This window comes from Nerophis ophidion, linkage group LG24 (genome assembly GCF_033978795.1).
Source record: "Nerophis ophidion isolate RoL-2023_Sa linkage group LG24, RoL_Noph_v1.0, whole genome shotgun sequence".
In the NCBI taxonomy this organism is placed as follows: Eukaryota; Metazoa; Chordata; class Actinopteri; order Syngnathiformes; family Syngnathidae; genus Nerophis; species Nerophis ophidion.
In genome coordinates, this window is record NC_084634.1 from 11,197,909 (window position 1) to 11,217,581 (window position 19,673).

A 19,673-nucleotide genomic window follows, 5' to 3' on the forward strand; every position below is an offset into this window, starting at 1 on the left:
CAATTAAGGGGAAACCCTGGGTATCACAACTTTCTCTCCTTAAAAGTCGTAGATGGCTGTCCGCGGGTATATCTGCAATATTACAAGGTGATTTTTTTCATATTTGCAGTTGAATGTACCTACGAGGGTACTGATATTCTCATGGTATTCAACTGATCAGTCAACTGCTCACTTTGTCCTCGAAGATGTTTGGTCTCTCATCGGACTAGTTTTATCAGTTCATGCTCATAGACTTAGCCTGGACAGGTCAAGTCTACGTGCTTGGTGCCAAGGTCCTAACGCCGCGAGGGCGTATACATATGTGACATATGTAAGACGGTGCGCTTGCTGTCTGTGAGAAGGAGAGACAGGAAAGAGCGAGAAGAGCCTGTTGTGTAATGCCAGCAGCTAAAAGCAACTGTGTGAGAATGTAAACTCGAATATCACGATATAGTCATTTTCTGTATCCAACAGAGAGTAACCCACAATATATCGAGTATATCGACATATCGCCCAGCCCTACCTGAGATGTTTACGTTCGTTGGAGTCACCATTTCTGTTCTATCCTGTGTGCAGGTAGCGGTGGTCAAGGTGAAAAATACGGACAAAGTGTTCGCCATGAAGATCCTCAACAAGTGGGAGATGCTGAAGCGAGCCGAGGTAAGCGTTCCTCCGAGAACTCAAGTGTCAAGAGGTAGAACAGCACCGTGACTGCTGGGCTTGGGAAGTGGGTCATTCCAAGACAAGAAACCATGACCCCGAATCCGCGCCGTTTGCACATGTTGCGGTACGACAAGCCGCCGAGGCGTGTTTTGCTCGTCAACCCCTTGCTGACATTCCTGGCATTCCTCAGTGTCCCGTGGGCCTTTGGGTCTTCGCGGCTCACACGTCACGTGTTTCAGCTCTCCTTGTCACCCGTGCATGCATGAATGTTCGCAAGTGTGCGTGCGAAGGTGGATCATCAATATTTCTTACAATGTGCACGAGTGCATATTTCAGGCACCGAGTTGAAATAGTTGTGACGACCCCGGTGGTAGAAACAGGTGCAGGTATCCACGTGATGACACAGCTCTTAAAGGAGAAAGTGCACCTTTTTGGAATGTTGTTTATCGTTCACAACATGTAAGAAAAGAACACATCCATCAGTTCCATCTTTTTCCGCTTATCCAAGGTCGGGTTGTGGGGACAGCAGCCTAAGCAGGGAAGCCCAGACTTCCCACTCCCAAGCCACTTGGTTTAGCTACTCCTGGGGGATCCTTAGGCGTTCTCAGGACAGCTGGGAGACATAGTCTTACCAACACCGGTCGGACGTGCTCACATTCTGACCAGATGCCCCAACCACCTCATCTGGCTCCTCTCGATGTGGAGGAGCAGCGGCTTTACTTTGAGTTCCTCCCGGATGGCAGTGCTTCTCATCCTATCTCTAAGGCAGAGCCACGCCACCCGGCGGAGGAATCTCATTTCGGCCGCCTGTACCCGTGATCTTGTCCTTTCGGTCATAACCCAAAGTTCAGGACCATAGGTGAGGATGGGAACGTCCGCCTGTCGATCTCACGATCCACTCTTCCCTCACTCGTGAACAAGACTCCGAGGTACTTGAACTCCTCCACTTGGGGCAAGATCTCCTCCCCAACCCGGAGATGGCACTCCACCCTTTTCCGGGTGAGAACCCTGGACTCGGACTTGGAGGTGCTGATTCCCATCCCAGTCCCTTCACACACTGCTGAGAACCGATCCAGTGAGAGCTGAAGATCCCCGCTCGATGAAGCCATCAGGACCACATCATCTACTAAAAGCAGAGACCTAATCCTGCAGCCACCAAACCGGATCCTTTCAACGCCCTGACTGCACCGAGAAATTCTGTCCATAAAAATTATGAACAGAATCTGTGACAAACCAACCCTCACTGGGAACGGGTCGGACTTACTGCTGGCAATGCAGACCAAACTCTGACACTGATCATACAGGGAAAAGGACACATATATTAAAAAAATGTTTTATGCATTCTACATTGTGAAATATGGCAAGTAAGAGATGGCTAACAATGCAGCTAATAGGAGTACACTATAGCGCCCATAAAGTCCTCCAAAAAGCACCAACAATACCCCATTTACATGTCGTGACCTGAGTGTTAACCAAGTATCAGTGACGCAGACAAACTATTTTTAGTTCCGCTATTATTACAGCGCGTTAACTATCTTATTAGTAGTGCTGTGAATTTTTGCTCACCACATGATTCGATTATTGGGGTAACGATTCGATTCAGAATCGATTGTCAATTCAATATCACTACTTTTTTAATAACAATGGGCGCCAGATCTGTGATTAACTACATTCCTCCATAAATTAAACAGCTCTGATGGATTTCTATATTACTTACAAATAACGATTTTGTTTTATAAAATTCTACATAAACATTTAATAAAGTCAAATACAAATAAGGCAACTGGAGAAGTATCCAACACGTATCTTCTCTTGAGTAAATCTGCACAACAGATATAGATCATCTACATCAACAATGATTTGTCTGAGTGGCTAGACAGGACAAAAATATGTTTTTATTAATTTTTTATTAATATTTAAATTTATTATCCATCCATCCATCCATCTTCTTCCACTTATCCGAGGTCGGGTCGCGGGGGCAACAGCCTAAGCAGGGAAGCCCAGACTTCCCTCTCCCCAGCCACTTCGTCTAGCTCTTCCCGGGGGATCCCGAGGCGTTCCCAGGCCAGCCGGGAGACATAGTCTTCCCAACGTGTCCTGGGTCTTCCCCGTGGCCTCCTACCGGTTGGGCGTGCCCTAAACACTTTCCTCGGGAGGCGTTCAGGTGGCATCCTGACCAGATGCCCGAACCACTTCATCTGGCTCCTCTCGATGTGGAGGAGCAGCGGCTTTACTTTGAGTTCCTCCCGGATGGCAGAGCTTCTCACCCTATCTCTAAGGGAGAGCCCCGCCACACGGCGGAGGAAACTCATTTCGGCCGCTTGTACCCGTGATCTTATCCTTTCGGTCATGACCCAAAGCTCATGACCATAGGTGAGGATGGGAACGTAGATCGACCGGTAAATTGAGAGCTTTGCCTTCCGGCTCAGCTCCTTCTTCACCACAACGGATCGATACAGCGTCCGCATTACTGAATACGCCGCACCGATCCGCCTGTTGATCTCACGATCCACTCTTCCCTCACTCGTGAACAAGACTCCTAGGTACTTGAACTCCTTAAATTGATTAAGAATCATAAAAAAGAATTAAGATTGATTCAAAACATTTTTATTTTATTTTACAGCCCTGTAGCTTATGCTGCTATACAGTGGAGCCTCAATCTACACACTTAATTGGTTATTGAACATGGTTTGTTGGTATAATGCATGGGTCGGCAACCTGTGGCTGTAAAGACGCATGCGGCTCTTTAGCGCCGCCCTAGTGGCTCCCTGGAGCGTTTTAAAAAATGTGTGAAAACGGAAAAAGATGAGGTGAAAATACATTTTTTGTTTTATTATGATTTCTAGAGGACAAACATGACACAAATCTTCCTAATTGTTAGAAATCCCACTGTTAATATTAAATATGCTTCAGCGATGAGAGTATTTGGTTACATGTTACTTTGAATGTTAACAAACAGCGTGTATACAAAACCTTGATGGAAGTTTTTGAGAAGCGTTTCATAGCCGGAAGAGAGCATATGCCATGAACTCTATTGATAGCTGACTCTTGCTGGCGTTTATTTACACTCCCTCGCCTCTGTTGCAAATCTTGTGGATTCTATGTAAAATGTTTATGTGTGCTTATAGCTATTGAGTTTTTTTTTCTTGGCCTCAGACTGGACCCCCACCCCAGGAGCCCAGTCTGTGACCAAACCTTTTTCTTAACAACGCTTATCCGTTTGCCACCTTTCAGTTGGTAGCTCAGTTGATAGAGCGGCCATGCCAGCAACTTGACGATTGCAGGTTCGATTCCCGCTTCCGCCATCCTAGTCACTGCCGTTGTGTCCTTGGGCAAGACACTTTACCCACCTGCTCCCAGTGCCACCAACACTGGTTTAAATGTAACTTAGATATTGGTTTTCACTATGTAAAGCGCTTTGAGTCACTATAGAAAAGCGCTATATAAATATAATTCACTTCACTTCCCTTCACTTTCTAAGGGGCGTCGGAAGTTGGCTTTCCTGTTCTGTCTCCCTGTAATGTATGTCTCTGCTCTTGAATGGGATTGTGCTGAAAATCTGAATTTTCCCCCGGGGACTAATAAAGTGAACGGTTGAATTTAGAATGCATAAAAAAAAGGAAAGATGTGCCGTCTTGTCTTACATAAGGAGTGTAAATGAAGCACGACATTCCAAAAAAGTGCAGTTCCCCTTTAATGTTGTGTGTGACTCAAATATTGACCTTCACTAAACCGTATCTTCTCTTCCCTTAGACGGCGTGCTTTCGCGAGGAGAGAGATGTGTTGGTGAACGGAGACTCCCAGTGGATTACCACCCTCCACTATGCCTTCCAGGATGACAACAATTTGGTATGTGACGTAAAGACAATGTGTAAAAACGAGCCTTGTAACGTTGGGTTGCATTGATTCTTAGGTTCACAGTGGGTACGGTACAGAAAGTATTCAGACCCTTTTAAGCGTTTCACTCTGTTTCATTGCAGTCATTTGCTAAAATCAAAAAAATCATTTTATTTCTCAGTAATGTACACGCAGCACCCCATCTTGACAATATATCTATTTTAATCATCTTAATTTCCCCTCAGGGATTATTAAAGTATTTCTGATTCTGATAAAAACAGAAATGTAGAAATTGTTGCAAATTTCTAAAAACTAAAAAAAATGCCAATCATTGAGAACCTGTGCTCAATACTTTGTTAATGCACTTTTGGCAGCAATTCCAGCCTTAAGTCATTTTAGAATAATCTTGGCACACCTGTTTTAGGACAATGTTTTTTATTGACATCACCTACCTCTCTCATACTTGCCAACCCTCCCAAATTTCCCAGGAGACTCACACAATTTCAGTGCCCCTCCCAAAAATCTCCGGGGCCGACCATTCTCCCCAATTTCCACCCGGACAACAGTATTGGGGGTTTGCCTTAAAGGCACTGCCTTTATCGTCCTCTACAACCTGTCGTCACGTCTGCTTTTCCTCCATACAAACAGCGTGCCGGCCCAGTCACATAATATCTACAGCTTTTACACACACACAAGTGAATGCAAGCATGCTTGGTCAACAGCCACACAGGTCACACAGAGGGTGGCCGTATAAACAATTTTAGCACTGTTACAAATATGCGTCACACTGTGAACCTACACCAAACAAGAATGACTAACACATTTCAGGAGAACATCCGCACCGTAACACAACAGAACAAATATCCAGAATCCCTTGTAGCACTAACTCTTCCGGGACAAAAAACTGACATCTAATCAAAACCATACGAACATAAAACAATACATAGTACATAATTACAGTATGAATATATGTATATATAGGGACGGGGTGGCGCAGTGAAAGAGTGGCCGTGCGCAACCTGAGGGTCCTTGGTTCAATCCCCACCAAGTACCAACCTCGTCATGTCTGTTGTCTCCTGAGCAAGACACTTCACCCTTGCTCCTGATGGGTGCTGTTTAGCGCCTTGCATGACAGCTCCCTCCATCAGTGTGTGAATGTGTGTGTGAATGGGTAAATGTGGAAGTAGTGTCAAAGCGCTTTGAGTACCTTGAAGGTAGAAAAGCGCTATACAAGTACAACCCATTTATCATATATATATATATATATATATATATATATATATATATATATATATATATATATATATATATATATATGTGTAGGTGTAGGTGTGGGAAAAATCACAAGACTACTTCATCTCTACAGATATATATATATATATCTGTAGAGATGAAGTAGTCTTGTGATTTTTCCCACACCTACACCTATATATATATATATATATATATATATATATATATATATATATATATATATATATATATATATATATATATATTTATTTATTTATATATCCTATTACGTGTGCACTATTGACAAGTGATATACTGAAAACTTGACCACCAAAAAAAGACTTTGATTACCAAAAAATGCTCTACCGAAACCGGATGTAAACAAAATGCACACCATTCCTTGTCTGGATCACTGTCAGCATGTCTGTGATGTGGACATAATTTTAATAAATATCGCTGATATACCCGCCGACAGCCATCTACAAAATGTGCAAATATTAAAAGGACAGGGGCGGCTTTTAAGGACAGAAAGTCCAACTGCAGAATCAACGCCAAGCATGTGTGACGTCAAGCTCGTTTCAGCCTTTTTAGTCAGCAACATGGCGGGACAGAAGTTTCTAAACACGACTACATTTTATAATAACACCAGAAGACGATGTTAGATTTGTTGCCAGTTGTTTTCAAATCAAAAAGAGTAATTACAAGTCTCTAAAGGCTTGACAAAAAATCCCAACAAAGTACCCAGAATCCCTTGCAGCACTAACTCTTCCGGGACGCTACAGATATCGATCATCTATTTTAACCCACCAACCCCGCCCACCTCAATCTCCTGAATTCAGAGGTCTCAAGGTTGGCAAGTATGACCTCTATCGCGATACTTATTGGTTATTGTTTTATCAGCCCAGCCCTAGTTATAAGTGTGCACATTCAACAATTTAGTGACAATAATCACAATATGAAATATTCCCATTGTTATACTTTGTGATCAATGTTACCTGTTTATAATTTGTTAATGTTGCCTTGGCCCTAAATGACACATAAGAGGACGGAATATTAACAAATGTCCAATGTAAATTGACTTTTAATACCACGACAATGGCATTTGGTGCAAAAATGTTTTGGCATCTGGCAGGCTGGATATGGACTGTGATGAAGACCGCTGCCATCGGCCATCATTCACAATTCAAGCAGACAGTCTGTCCTCTCTTTCTGTGACCCACGGTTCAAATGCCTGTCATTCCATTTCCCACATTCTCACAACAAATGTTTTAAGCCGAGACACGCCCGGAAAAAACCTTTCAGACTAGACGCCACTGCCCTTCTGGTCATGCAATGTTTGCAAACTCTGTGGTTTGGCCTAATATATTGACCTACAAATTATTGCCGATAAACAATATTATTCTCAGCATTATTTTGAGACCAAATTAACTATTAATAAATTGAAAATACATACCGTTTTTTCCAGACTATAGAGTGCACCCTACCATGAATTGATTAACGTGGACCCATACTTAAACTAGTTGAAATACTTATTCGGGTGTTACCATTTAGTGGTCAATTGTACGGAATATGTACTGTACTGTGCAATCTACTAATAAAAATTTCAATCAATCAATCAAAAACCCACAACATTTTAGTAAATGTGTTTATTTTTTTCCGTATAATAGCCACCCCGGACTGTAAGTCTGAGATATATACATTGTGAAAATAGTTATTTACATAGAAATATTCTATAAATATTTATTTACATACCTTAATTGTGTGCCTGTAACACGGCAGTAAAACGTCTGATCAGACAAAACAGAAATCATTGTCATTGACCCACTAGTTGCAAAAGCTAGCTCTCTAATCAGCTAAACCAGGGGTAGGGAACCTATGGCTTTAGAGCCAGATGTGGCTCTTTTGATGACTGCATCTGGCTCTCAGATAAATCTTAGCTGACAATGCTTAACACGATGAGTAATGAATAATTCCGCTGGTAATCACAGTGTTAAAAATAACGTTCAAATTATAAAACATTCTCATGCATTTTAATCCAACCATCAGTTTTCTACCGCACCTGTTCAAGATGTCACATTAATGGTAAGAAGTATTATATTTATTGTTGGTTAGCTTTAGAATAACAATGTTATTAAAAAGAATAAGAGACTTATTATACTCTAAAAATGTTGGTCTTACTTAAAAATTAACGCATTTAGTTGTATTCAATGTTAAATATTATTTGGCTCTCATGGAAATACATTTTGAAATATTTGGCTTTCATGGCTCTCTCAGCCAAAAAGGTTCCCGACCCCTGAGCTAAACTGACCTTAAAAAGAGGAGTGGTCCACTCCTGGCTTGCTCTCCAATTAGCTAAACACACTCAATAAAACTCCACTGCTACGTTTTGGTAAATTTACTGAGGAATTTGTGAAGCTGAAACAATACAAAAAGAATGCCGTTGTAAGTTAATAATATTCACACAGACACTCGTAAACGTGTTAGCATATTAGCTAATGCTAACGAGGCTAGCTTGATTGCATTACGATAAAAACACTTCTACAGACATCACACATTGAAAGCTTTAGTAAGTAAGAATTGTTTTAGTTATATTGTAAAACTTACAAACGGCGCTTGGAGTGATGAATGAAGAATCCATATGAGTAGAAATGCTAGGGATGGCTAAAAGACAGAGCGGCACTCAACTTCCGGTGGAAAGCACTATATGGAAGGACACTGCAGCGCCTACAGTGAGTGAACTTGTCCAAAAGATGGCGCCATAGCACAAACTATAATACACCTATTCAGTGTATTTTTTGTTTGTTTTGTTTAGTTTTTTTCATTTTAAGTAAAACAAAAAACAACAACATAACATTTAAAATAAATGACAAACGAAATGTAGCAGAAAGAAGTCAAACTTATGTATTCCCCCATTCATTCAGTCATAAGCCATATGCATATTCATACACATTGCATAACATATAGCAGAATAACTAAACATGGAAACATTGACTCCAAGTCATATCTTTTCATCATCATGACTTAAAAGATAAAAGACTCTTATTTTACTGTCAAGATTTTTGCATGTTATTTGCGTGTTTGTTGTTTTTAAGTATATATATATCAAGGCTGTCAGCAAAGAAAAATCCATTTACTAGCCGCGCCGTTTTATAAACTGCATGGTTCAAAGTGTAGGAAAAAGGCAGCTCCTTATAGTCTGAAATTACGGTGACAATGATGCAAGTATAATCTTTCAAATGCAATAAACTTGCATTTTTCATGTATTTTAACACTGCAATTGGAATGTAAACTTTTAATTGTCTAAGTTAGGTAAAACAAATTAATAATACAAATAAGATATACCCTGTCTGTTAGCAAAATGTGCACCAAATACAAAACAATAGGTTTTGTTTCTGTTAAATAGTGGGTGGTGGAACCTGAAATATACACAACCAAAACAATAAATAAAGTTTTTGAGGCCAAAATGATTGTTTTCACGGTATTGTTGAATGTGTGTGCTCAAAAAATACTTTCAACCAAGTTGACTTTTAATAACTAAAATAAACATATTCACTAAATACATTTTTGTCAAAGGAAACATTAAATATTGTCTGGCCTCAGAAGAGCCATATTGTTATTAATTATGTGTTTAAATATCTTTTTCCATTTTAATTTGTAAATGTTTAAAATGTTTTTTTAACGAATGCAAATCGGGTGGTCATTTGGTTTCACTTCCGGCTTCTGTGGCGCCAGTTCACTTCATCTCGAACAAAGTGTCTGTTTAAACTTGACAATGTGGAGTTGATATCGATCACTTTATGTTCAATGTGAATACTGTATCCTAGTTGTTTAGACAGTAATGTGTTCGTACGTTTTTTGATTGGTGAATGACATTTCTCAATGGGGAAAGACGTATATATCTCTTGTTTTCATGTTGGTATTTAAGCTGGCTTGTAAACTCTGTCTCTTGTAGCTGTTAACAACGCACGGTTATGGAGGCTGGCAAACAAATCAAGTTCATTTTTATTTGTCCTTGTCGGTCCCTGTCACTGCAACTAAGAACCCCTCTCATGTTGTTGTAGTACCTCGTCATGGACTACTATGTGGGCGGGGACCTGCTGACCCTGCTCAGTAAATTCGAGGACCGGCTGCCCGAGGATATGGCCAGATTCTACCTGGCTGAAATGGTGCTGGCCATTGAGTCCATTCATCAGCTTCACTACGTTCACAGGTGAGCAAAACGTTTCTAGATCCTAGCGTTACACATTTGGAGCGTACTCGGAGCACTTGTCAAGGAAACGTGAGCACACAGCAGTACAGCGTGCACAGAGTGACTTGCTGTTCAGTGCAAAGTAACTTTCAAAATAAGAGCATTGCAGTTTTGAGCTAGATTTTACCCCAGCAACAAGCATGTAAGTAAATGATGTGGTCAAAATGGTGTGCTTCGTGTACTTGGGACGTGTAAGTAAAATCCATCCAGTGTCCCGTTTAGGGTTCGCGGGGGGGTGCTGGAGCCTATCTCAGCTGCATTCGGGCGGAAGGTGGGGTACACCCTGGACAAGTCGCCACCTCATCACAGAGCCAACACAGATAGACAGGCAACATTCACGCTCACATTTTAAATGTGAAAATAGGAAGTAAAATATGAAAATGTTTATGTAATACTACATTTAATTATTGATTAGTGTAAAACTTGTACTATGCCACATGTTTTATAATTGTAAAATATACAAATTTAAACATAGGAAGTATTATAGGAAGACTTTTACAATTAATTATTGTGTAAAATTTGCGATACACGATATATATCTCGATATTTTGCCTTAGCCTTGAATGATGCATATAAACACAGCAGTACGATGATTCTGTGTCTACATTAAAACATTCTTCTTCATACTGCATCAATATATGCTCATTTTAAACTTTATTGCAGAGAAGGAAATCACAACTAAGTAAATTGACCATAAAAGTATTTATTAAACAGTTATTAAGCAGTGGCACAAACATTCATGTCATTATCAAGACAAAAAGTGCAAGATTGTTAGAGACCTTTTAAAACAAGCTTCTGGGGCACTTTGGTGCATGACATATCAAAACAACACTAAATTAAAGCGTACTTTTTGTACAGAACGCCACTACAATAGTTTAAAACAATAAAGTGCCCTTTTGTGCATGATGTCACACAAGATATTTCAATAACTGTCAAATAAAAATGAGCTGCATAATAGGAAATCATATAGTGTTTGTCCTTCGCTATGTGGTAGGTTATTGCGGACATTATCTCCTTTTGTTGTTGACTGTTTTTTCATACGGTGTTGATCTGGAAATGTTTGCCTCTGCATTTTGATTTTGTGGGCCTGTGGCACCGAATTGAGATGTTGACATACGGAGTATGCACTCTTCTTTCTCTAGCAGGGGACTTTTCAAATGATGCTACATATTAGCAGTAATGCTACTTTTTGTAGTAACGCTTTTGCCTCACACTTGACACATTACGGTTGTCTGTTGGACATATTCCTACTTAAAGCCAAACCACCGCCAGACGATGGACCCCCCGCTGTTTTTCTTGGAATTCATTTTTCCTTCATTTGTTGCAAGATTTGCACCTTCTTTCTCTCGTATTACCGCTCGCACCACAGCTAACGTTACCCATGCTGCTACCTCTCTGCTCCGCGAGGGCGTATACATATGTGACGTACCTAAGAAGGTGCGCTTGCTGTCTGTGAGAAGGAGAGATGAGAGAATGAAAATAGCCTGTCGTGTAATGCCCGCAGCTAAAAGCTACTGCGTGAGAAGGATTATCACGACATAGTCATTTTCTATATCGCACAGAGACAAACACGCGATATATCGAGTTAATCGATATATCGCCCACCCTTACACATGTGAAATAAACCTGATTCATAACCATATGGACAAGTGATTGACGCGGAAGTGTCTCTGACCACTCCATGTGCGTCCCTCCCTCGCCATGTACAGAAGTGAATTGTGAAGTGAATTATATTTATATAGCGCTTTTCTCAAGTGACTCAAAGCGCTTTACATAGCGACACCCAATATCTAAGTTACATTTAAACCAGTGTGGGTGGCACTGGGAGCAGGTGGGTAAAGTGTCTTGCCCAAGGACACAACGGCAGTAACTAGGATGGCACAAGCGGGAATCGAACCTGCAACCCTCAAGTTGTCGGCACGGCCGCTCTACCAACCGAGCTATGGGAGCAGAGTATATTTGCCATCCCCAAATCAAGACATGGTGGAGATATTGAGTTACGTCAATGGAAATTTCCATGTATGGGTTAGTTTATGGGTCAAACTAAATAGGGATATGAGTTTTGATCCTAGTGACCCAGCCCTACACTAGTGTTAGCAACAGTGCTAGTACACTTTAAGGATGTTCTGTGCTTATATAGAGTGTTGCAATAGTAATGTTTATATAAGTGCGTGCACGTTTGTCTTGTTTGAGTGTTAATAATGCCACTGAACGTTTTCTGTGCTACAAAAAATGCCGTAATATTTTTCTTTTAGTAGGGGAAAAGCTAAGCGTACAGCGCTACCTTACATTATTAGCCTGTCAAAGTCAAGCGGACAACATGCTTGAGCTCTGGAGGTGCTCTGAGGGGCGAAGCATGGCACTTGAACGCTACACAGGGAGGACAGAACTAAACACATCGCAGTCGGAATGCATCGCCGCCGGCTGTTGCAAAAACAAAGAGGTTCATTTCCAAAAGCCAAATGAGAAGAAAGAGGAGGGGATCGGTGGGGAGGCAAAGCCAGGGACCATGACGTGTTTGCAGGAAGTCCCGCCGCTCAAAAGGAAAGTTCTCCGTCCAACCACAATGGCGGTACTGTGTGTGTGTGTGTACTTATTATATGTTCTGCTCGTTACACCCTGCAAGCTTCCATCAGGGCTGCTGGAAAACATGCACACTGATGGTGTGATCTGGTTATACCACATTAGACACGTTTCACTTTCTAGGTCCGACTCTGGCTGGCAGCTGCAGGGACATTTGATAGGAGGCCGTCTGAAGTCTGCGACTGCGCTGCGAGCGCAATGCTAGTTCCGAGTGGAATGTACCAGCCAAGTCAGGAATTTGACAGGCTTTTCGGCTTGTCAGTTCTTCTCGTTGTTTACAGTTGCCATAGTTGCAGGTATTGCTGTGGGGAGGAGGGTTGAGGGCCACACAGCAGTTATGGCATGTTACAGTAAATAGATGCTGTCTAACAATTAGATTGTTACACAGCAACTCCCTAGAGCAGAAATATTCTATAAATATTTATTTACATACCTTAATTGTGTGCCTGTAACACGGCAGTAAAACGTCTGATCAGACAAAACAGAAATCATCGTCATTGACCCACTAGTTGCAAAAGCTAGCTCTCTAATCAGCTAAACCAGGGGTAGGGAACCTATGGCTTTAGAGCCAGATGTGGCTCTTTTGATGACTGCATCGGGCTCTCAGATAAATCTGAGCTGACACTGCTTAACACAACAAGTAATGAATAATTCCACTTGTAATCAAAGTGTTAAAAATAACGTGCGGAATATAAAACATGCTCATGCATTTGAATCCATCCATTCTTTTTTCTACCGCACTTGTTCAAGAAGTTGCATTAAGGGTAAGAAGTGATTTATTTATTATTGATTAGTTTAGGGTTTGCCCTCCCGGGGGTTCTTCGGACCACCAAGCACCGACATGAGAGCCTGTTTCAGGGTTGCAATATTGTTTTATTTTTCAATAAGTCTCTCCGTTGCTTTCCAGCAATTGTCTTTTTCTCTTTTGTTCTCCTTCGCACTCTGGGTCCAGTCCCAACCCCCGTCTCTCCTCCTGGCTGCTGCTTATAACAGAGCGACATGTGGGCCATTTACGCACCTGTCGCTGATTTCGAGGCCAGTCCTGGCACACCCTGCTTCGCTGCGGGCCCGCAGGCCACGCCCCCTCCACAGTTAGCTTCAGAATAACAACGTTATTACAAATAATAAGAGAGCTATTATACACTAGAAATGTTGGTCTTACGTAAAAATGCACACGTTTGGATGTGTTCAGTGTTAAAAAAATATTTGGATTCTTGGCTCTCTCAGCCAAAAAGGTTCCCGACCCCTGCCCTAGGGAGTTTATTACTCGATTTTTCACATACAAACTGATGGGTAATGTACTTGTTTTTGCAGGGACAAGCATTTTATTCCAATAAAAACATGTTTGGAATATATATTAATATGTGTGAATGTGAGTGCGAATGTTTTCTGTCTATCGATGAGGCGGCGACTTGTCCAGGGTGTACCCCGCCTTCTGCCCGATTGTAGCTGAGATAGGCTCCAGCGATCCCCTGTGACCTCGAAAGGGATAAGTGGTAGTAAATGGATGGATGGATGGTTTACCGGGGTGTCAGGGTTCCCCTAAACTGCCAAGATACCTGTGGCAGTGGGGCTGTGGTTATGGGCGTGGTCACAATGACATCATCGAGTAATTTGCCATCATCGAGTAATTTGCCATGATTATACGATTTTCTTTAAAAAGGCTAAAAAAAATGTATACATACATTTAAAAAAATCTTATCAATTAGTATTTACATACATTTTTATTGTTTTTCCATACAACAAAGTACTTTTAACAAATGTGCTTTGTTGCAATTTTTGTCAAGTGTTTTCATACTTTTAATTATTCTTTTTAAAATTAAAAACAACTGGCAAAAAATCTGACATCTTCTTCTGGTGTTATTATAAAATGTAGTTGTGTTTAGAGACTCTTAACTTCTGTCCATCAATGTTGCTGACTAAAAAGGCTGAAACGAGCATGACGTCACACTTGCTTGGCGCTGCTGCTTTAGTTGGACTTTCTGTCCCTAAAATCCGCCACCGTGCTCTTAATATTTGCACATTTTGTAGATGGCTGTCGGCGGGTATATCAGCGATCTGTATTAAAATTATGTCCACATCACAGACATGCTGACAATGCTCCAGACAAGGAATGGCGTGCATTTACATCCGGTTTCGGTAGCGTGGTTTTTGGCAATCAAAGTCTTTTTTTGGTGGTCAGGTTTTCAGTATATCACTCGTCAATAGTGCACAGTATATACCAGTATGTGTATGCATGCATGCATGTATGTATGTATATATATGTGTGTATATATATATATATATATATATATATATATATATATATATATATATATATATATATATATATATATGTATATCTATATATGTATGTATGTATATTTATATATATGTATATGTATATTTATGTATATGTATATTTATATATATGTATATATATGTATATCTATATATGTATATTTATATATATGTATATGTATATTTATGTATATGTATATTTATATATATGTATATATATGTATATCTATATATATATGTATATATATGTATGTATGTGTATGTATATATATATATATGCGTATATATATATATATATATATATATATGTATGTATGTGTGTATATATATATATGTATATATATATATATATATATATATATATATATATATATATATATATATATATATACTGTAATGACCAGCCAATGTTTATGTTTTATGTTCATGTGGTTTGGATTTGATGTCAGTTTTTTGCATGTTTGCAAACACACCGTCCGTGACTGAAAGAAGAGTGTTGTTGTGAGAATGAGGAAGTGTTTGCACTGGAGGTAAAACCTGTTGGAATTTTGCCGTTGTTTATAATAAGATTGGTAATAAAAACCTGTTCGAATTGTGCCGCGGTTTATGATAAGATTGGTAATAAAAGCTAAAAATAGCGTCAGACTTTGTGTGATTTCTTCTGAGGGCTACGACATACATTACTTTAATTTGTTTTCCAGTAAAAAAAATATTTTCAAGGTGTGGCAGTACTTTTAGAAAAAAATGTTAACAGTTGAAACATGTTGACATAGTAACAGTTAGAATTTTAATTGGTATTTTTAAATTCTTGGAATTTCAGGAGAGCCTGGAATTTTTACAAAAAAAACCCCCAAGTCTTTAGTTTTGTGTCCAAATGGAAAGAAAGAAAACATTTAGCAAGACAAGTACCTTATTGACACACATTATTTCAAGGCCGCGGGCTGGATTAGACCTGTTCACGGTCAGAATGTTTGACACCCCTGCTTTATGGATAAGGTTTACCAAGTTGGACGCTTTGCCTGCGCCCTATGATAAAAACTTAAATGCTTTGAAATCATCCATATGTCAGTATGTGTGGTTAAAGTTTGGATGAAATAAGTAGGAGGAGCTGGTTACAGAACAATACCATGAAATGGTGAACACCTGCAAAAAATTACCTTTTTGAAGGCTGTGAGGTTAAAATTGAAGATTTCGAGTTGCTTGTTGACTGAATTAGACAACCATGCTAAATAAATGTGCTGTTGCATGGCCAAAATCGCTGTTTGGCCCATAGAGCATTTTTACTTTGGCCTTTGGAAGTGAAACATTCAGGGGCCCCTGCAGCAAACACCCAGAGTGGAAAATAATAAAAAGCAAGGTGAAGGAGGGGACGACAACATTTCTCTCAAAGGCCCTGTTTACACTAAGGTTGTCCAGGGTAAATCCCGACTAACCCTACTCATGTCCACACACAACAATGCCACCGTTTAAGACCCCCTTCTAATACGCATGCGCAGAAAATGCGCACGTCATAGTCACCTCCAGTGTTGCTTTGTGTGTAAATTCTTAAATCTAACTTATCTGAGCAATATCCAGTTTTATAGTATTTCAATTAACTGGAATCCAGTGAGCTGTGGTGCCCTATTGTAGTGAATCACACCTGAGCCATCATAAATCATTCATATCTTTATTAGATACATAAACAATGTGATAAAGAACATTTTACATCCATCAAACTAGGGATGTTGATATCTGGTCAGGACACTACTCACTTGTTTGCCTTTTTGGTGACGTTATATACTCTGGACCTAGACCAGGGGTCTCAAACTCAATTTACCTGGGGCCCACTGGACGCAGAGTCTGGGTGAGGCTGGGCCGCAAGAAAAAAATTCTTAAAAAAGATGTTGCATACTCCTCAGCATGTCTAGTTGTATAATGACGTCTCAAATTGTATTCCTTGTGCACCGCAACTTTCTCTGTGCAAATAAGACACGTCGGGGTGCCCCTGTGCTCAACAAAGAAATATTGCACTTTTCCTGGAATTGTCTTTGCTCATCACTAACCCTTCTCTTCACTCCAGGGCTTTGAACAAGACATGTTTGGGGTTGTGGAATATATTAGTATTTAGCCAACGTACGGAGAATAATGTTATACCCGCAATGTGTGTCGTTCCGCTTTTCCTCTCTACAGCAACACGGCGGTCTGTGGATAAGTACCGGGATAGCAAGCGCAAAAAAGTGATGGCTCCCGGAGTTATCCGGCGACATATAGAAATATACGTAGTGTTCATCGTGTGAGGCAATGCAAATTAAACAATAAAAAAAAACAAATAACGGTTTGAATTGGTCCAGGTTATCGGGGACTGTTATTACTGATGGACAGGTTTCGTGGTGTGACTGCAGCCAGGCGCATAAGAAAACCCTCGTCTCCATGGCAACGTCTTTGTCGCTTTCACTCATTTGCCGCTTTTCCACTATAGCAGGGGTAGGCAACCCAGAACGTTGAAAGAGCCATTTTGTACCCAAATAACACAACGCTGTCAAGCACAATTCATATAAAACTTGCAGGCCGCACTAACATTAAACTTTCATATTAAGGTTGGGGCCGCAAAATAACTTCTCGCGGGCCGCGTGTCTGAGGCCCCTGAGCTAGACGTTGAGTCTGCGACATACATGGCGGACTATAACTGATACAGTCTGCTTTGCAAGTCCAAATGCATTCGCCGTTTTCCTTAGTTAGTTTTCCCTGAACGGCCAGGTAATACAAAGCACACGTTACCTTTTTTATTACATCCACGGGAGCTTGATTCTCGTTGACTTCCTTCGACAAATGGACAAAGTTTTTCGCTAAGTAGAATCACAGCCGAGCTGGACTGGAAAGTTCTCTTGCCGTCTGAGAAGTGTTGTATCCCAAATAGCTGCAATCACTTTCTCTTAGGGTATTCATGTGTGATTTCCACAAGTGTCTGTACATGTAGAGCAGGGGTGCCCACACTTTTTCTGCAGGCGAGCTACTTTTCAATTGACCAACTCGAGGGGATCTACCTCATTTATATATATCATTTATATTTATTTATTTATGAAAGAGATATTTTTGTAAACAAGTTAAATGTGTTTAATAATAATACAAGCATGTGTAACACATATAGATGTCTTTCTTTCACAAAGACAAGAATATAAGTTGGTGTATTACCTGATTCTGATGACTTGCATTGATTGGAATCAGACAGTAATGATGATAACGCCCACATTTTCAAATGGAGGAGAAAAAGAGTTGTCCTTTCTGTACAATACCACATGAAAGTGGTTGGTTTTTGGCATCTAATTTATCCAGCTTCCATACACTTTACAAGAAAAACATTGCCGGCAAATTCCGTAGCTTGCTTGATTGACATTCACGGCACCCGAGGGTCTTGTGGGATGACGCTGGCTGCTGCCAGTTCATTATTATGAAAAAATGACAGAGAGGAAGGTGAGAAACACTTTTTATTTCAACAGGCTTTTGCGCCGTCCATTCCGTCAAAACTCTAAAGGCCGACTGCACATTTCCTATCTTCACAATAAAAGCCCTGCTTCATGCTGCCTGCGCTAACAAAATAAGAGTCTCGGAAAGCTGGCGTGCACAAGTAATGTGCACGCCAGCTTTCTGAGGGTTCGCTTGTGCACGCCAGGTTTCTGAGACTCTGTATTTAGTTAGCGCAGGCAGCATGAAGCAGGGCTTTTATTGTGAAGATAGGAAATGTGCAGTCGGCCTTTAGAGTTTTGACGGAAGGTACAGCGCGAGAGTCTATTGAAATAAAAAGTGTTTCTCGCCTTCCTCTCGGTCATATTTTCATAATAATGATCTTGCAGCAGCCAGCGTCATCTCACAAGACCCTCCGGTACCGTGAATGTCATTTAAGTGACGTCTTGGTGAAGATTGATGATCACTAATTTTTAGGTCTATTTTTTTTAAAAGCCTGGCTGGAGATCGACTGACACACCCCCGCGGTCGACTGGTAGCTCGCGATCGACGTAATGGGCACCCCTGATGTAAAGGAAGGAGAAACACGGACATGTCTGGTTGACTCGCCTCCATTTTTCAGTGGTTAGCTCCGAGTTACGAAACCGCTTTATTATGAAGCTGGCTGTGGCGCGTTCTTTCTGACGTCTCTTCCTGTGTGAGGCGCTGTCTTTCTGACTTCCCTTCAACTTCAGAAGTCTTACGTTTTAAAGGGGAACATTATCACCAAATCTATGCAAGCGTCAATATATACCTTGATGTTGCAGAAAAAAGACCATGTATTTTTTTAACCGATTTCCGAACTCTAAATGGGAGAATTTTGGCAAATTAAACGCCTTTCTGTTTATCTGTCTTTTAGTGATGATGTCAGAACGTGACGTCACCGAGGTAACACCCGCCATATTCATTTTCACATTACAAACACCGGGTCTCAGCTTTGTTATTTTCCGTTTTTTCGACTATTTTTTGGAGCCTTGGAGACATCATGCCTCGTCGGTGTGTTGTCGGAGGGTGTAACAACACTAACAGAGAGGGATTCAAGTTGCACCACTGGCAAGAAATCTTCCGCCAGACCCCCATTGAATGTGCCAGAGTGTCTTCACATTTGACCGGCGATGCTAAGACAGACATGGCACAGGGATGTATGGATAACCTGCAGATGCATTTGCAACGATTAAGTCAACGAAATCACAAAGGTGAGTTTTGTTGATGTTCTTGACTTATGTGCTAATCAGACATATTTGGTCACGGCATGACTGCCAGCTAATCGATGCTAACATGCTACGCTAATCGATGCTAACATGCTATTTACGCTAGCTGTATGTACATTTGAAACTAGATACCCACATTTAATGCGAAACAAACACTT

At 40.7% G+C, this 19,673-nt stretch overlaps 1 protein-coding gene across 4 annotated transcripts in view; it reads left to right on the forward strand.

The window, feature by feature from the left end:
- Positions 1 to 19,673, forward strand: part of cdc42bpab (CDC42 binding protein kinase alpha (DMPK-like) b) — a 254,069-nt gene that overhangs the window by 123,565 nt on the left and 110,831 nt on the right. For all 4 annotated transcript variants that reach the window (XM_061886127.1, XM_061886128.1, XM_061886130.1 and 1 more), the window contains exons 3-5: positions 556 to 639; positions 4,396 to 4,491; positions 9,774 to 9,922. In XM_061886127.1, the coding sequence (XP_061742111.1) occupies positions 556 to 639; positions 4,396 to 4,491; positions 9,774 to 9,922 (329 nt within the window). The remainder of the gene's footprint in view (positions 1 to 555; positions 640 to 4,395; positions 4,492 to 9,773; positions 9,923 to 19,673) is intronic.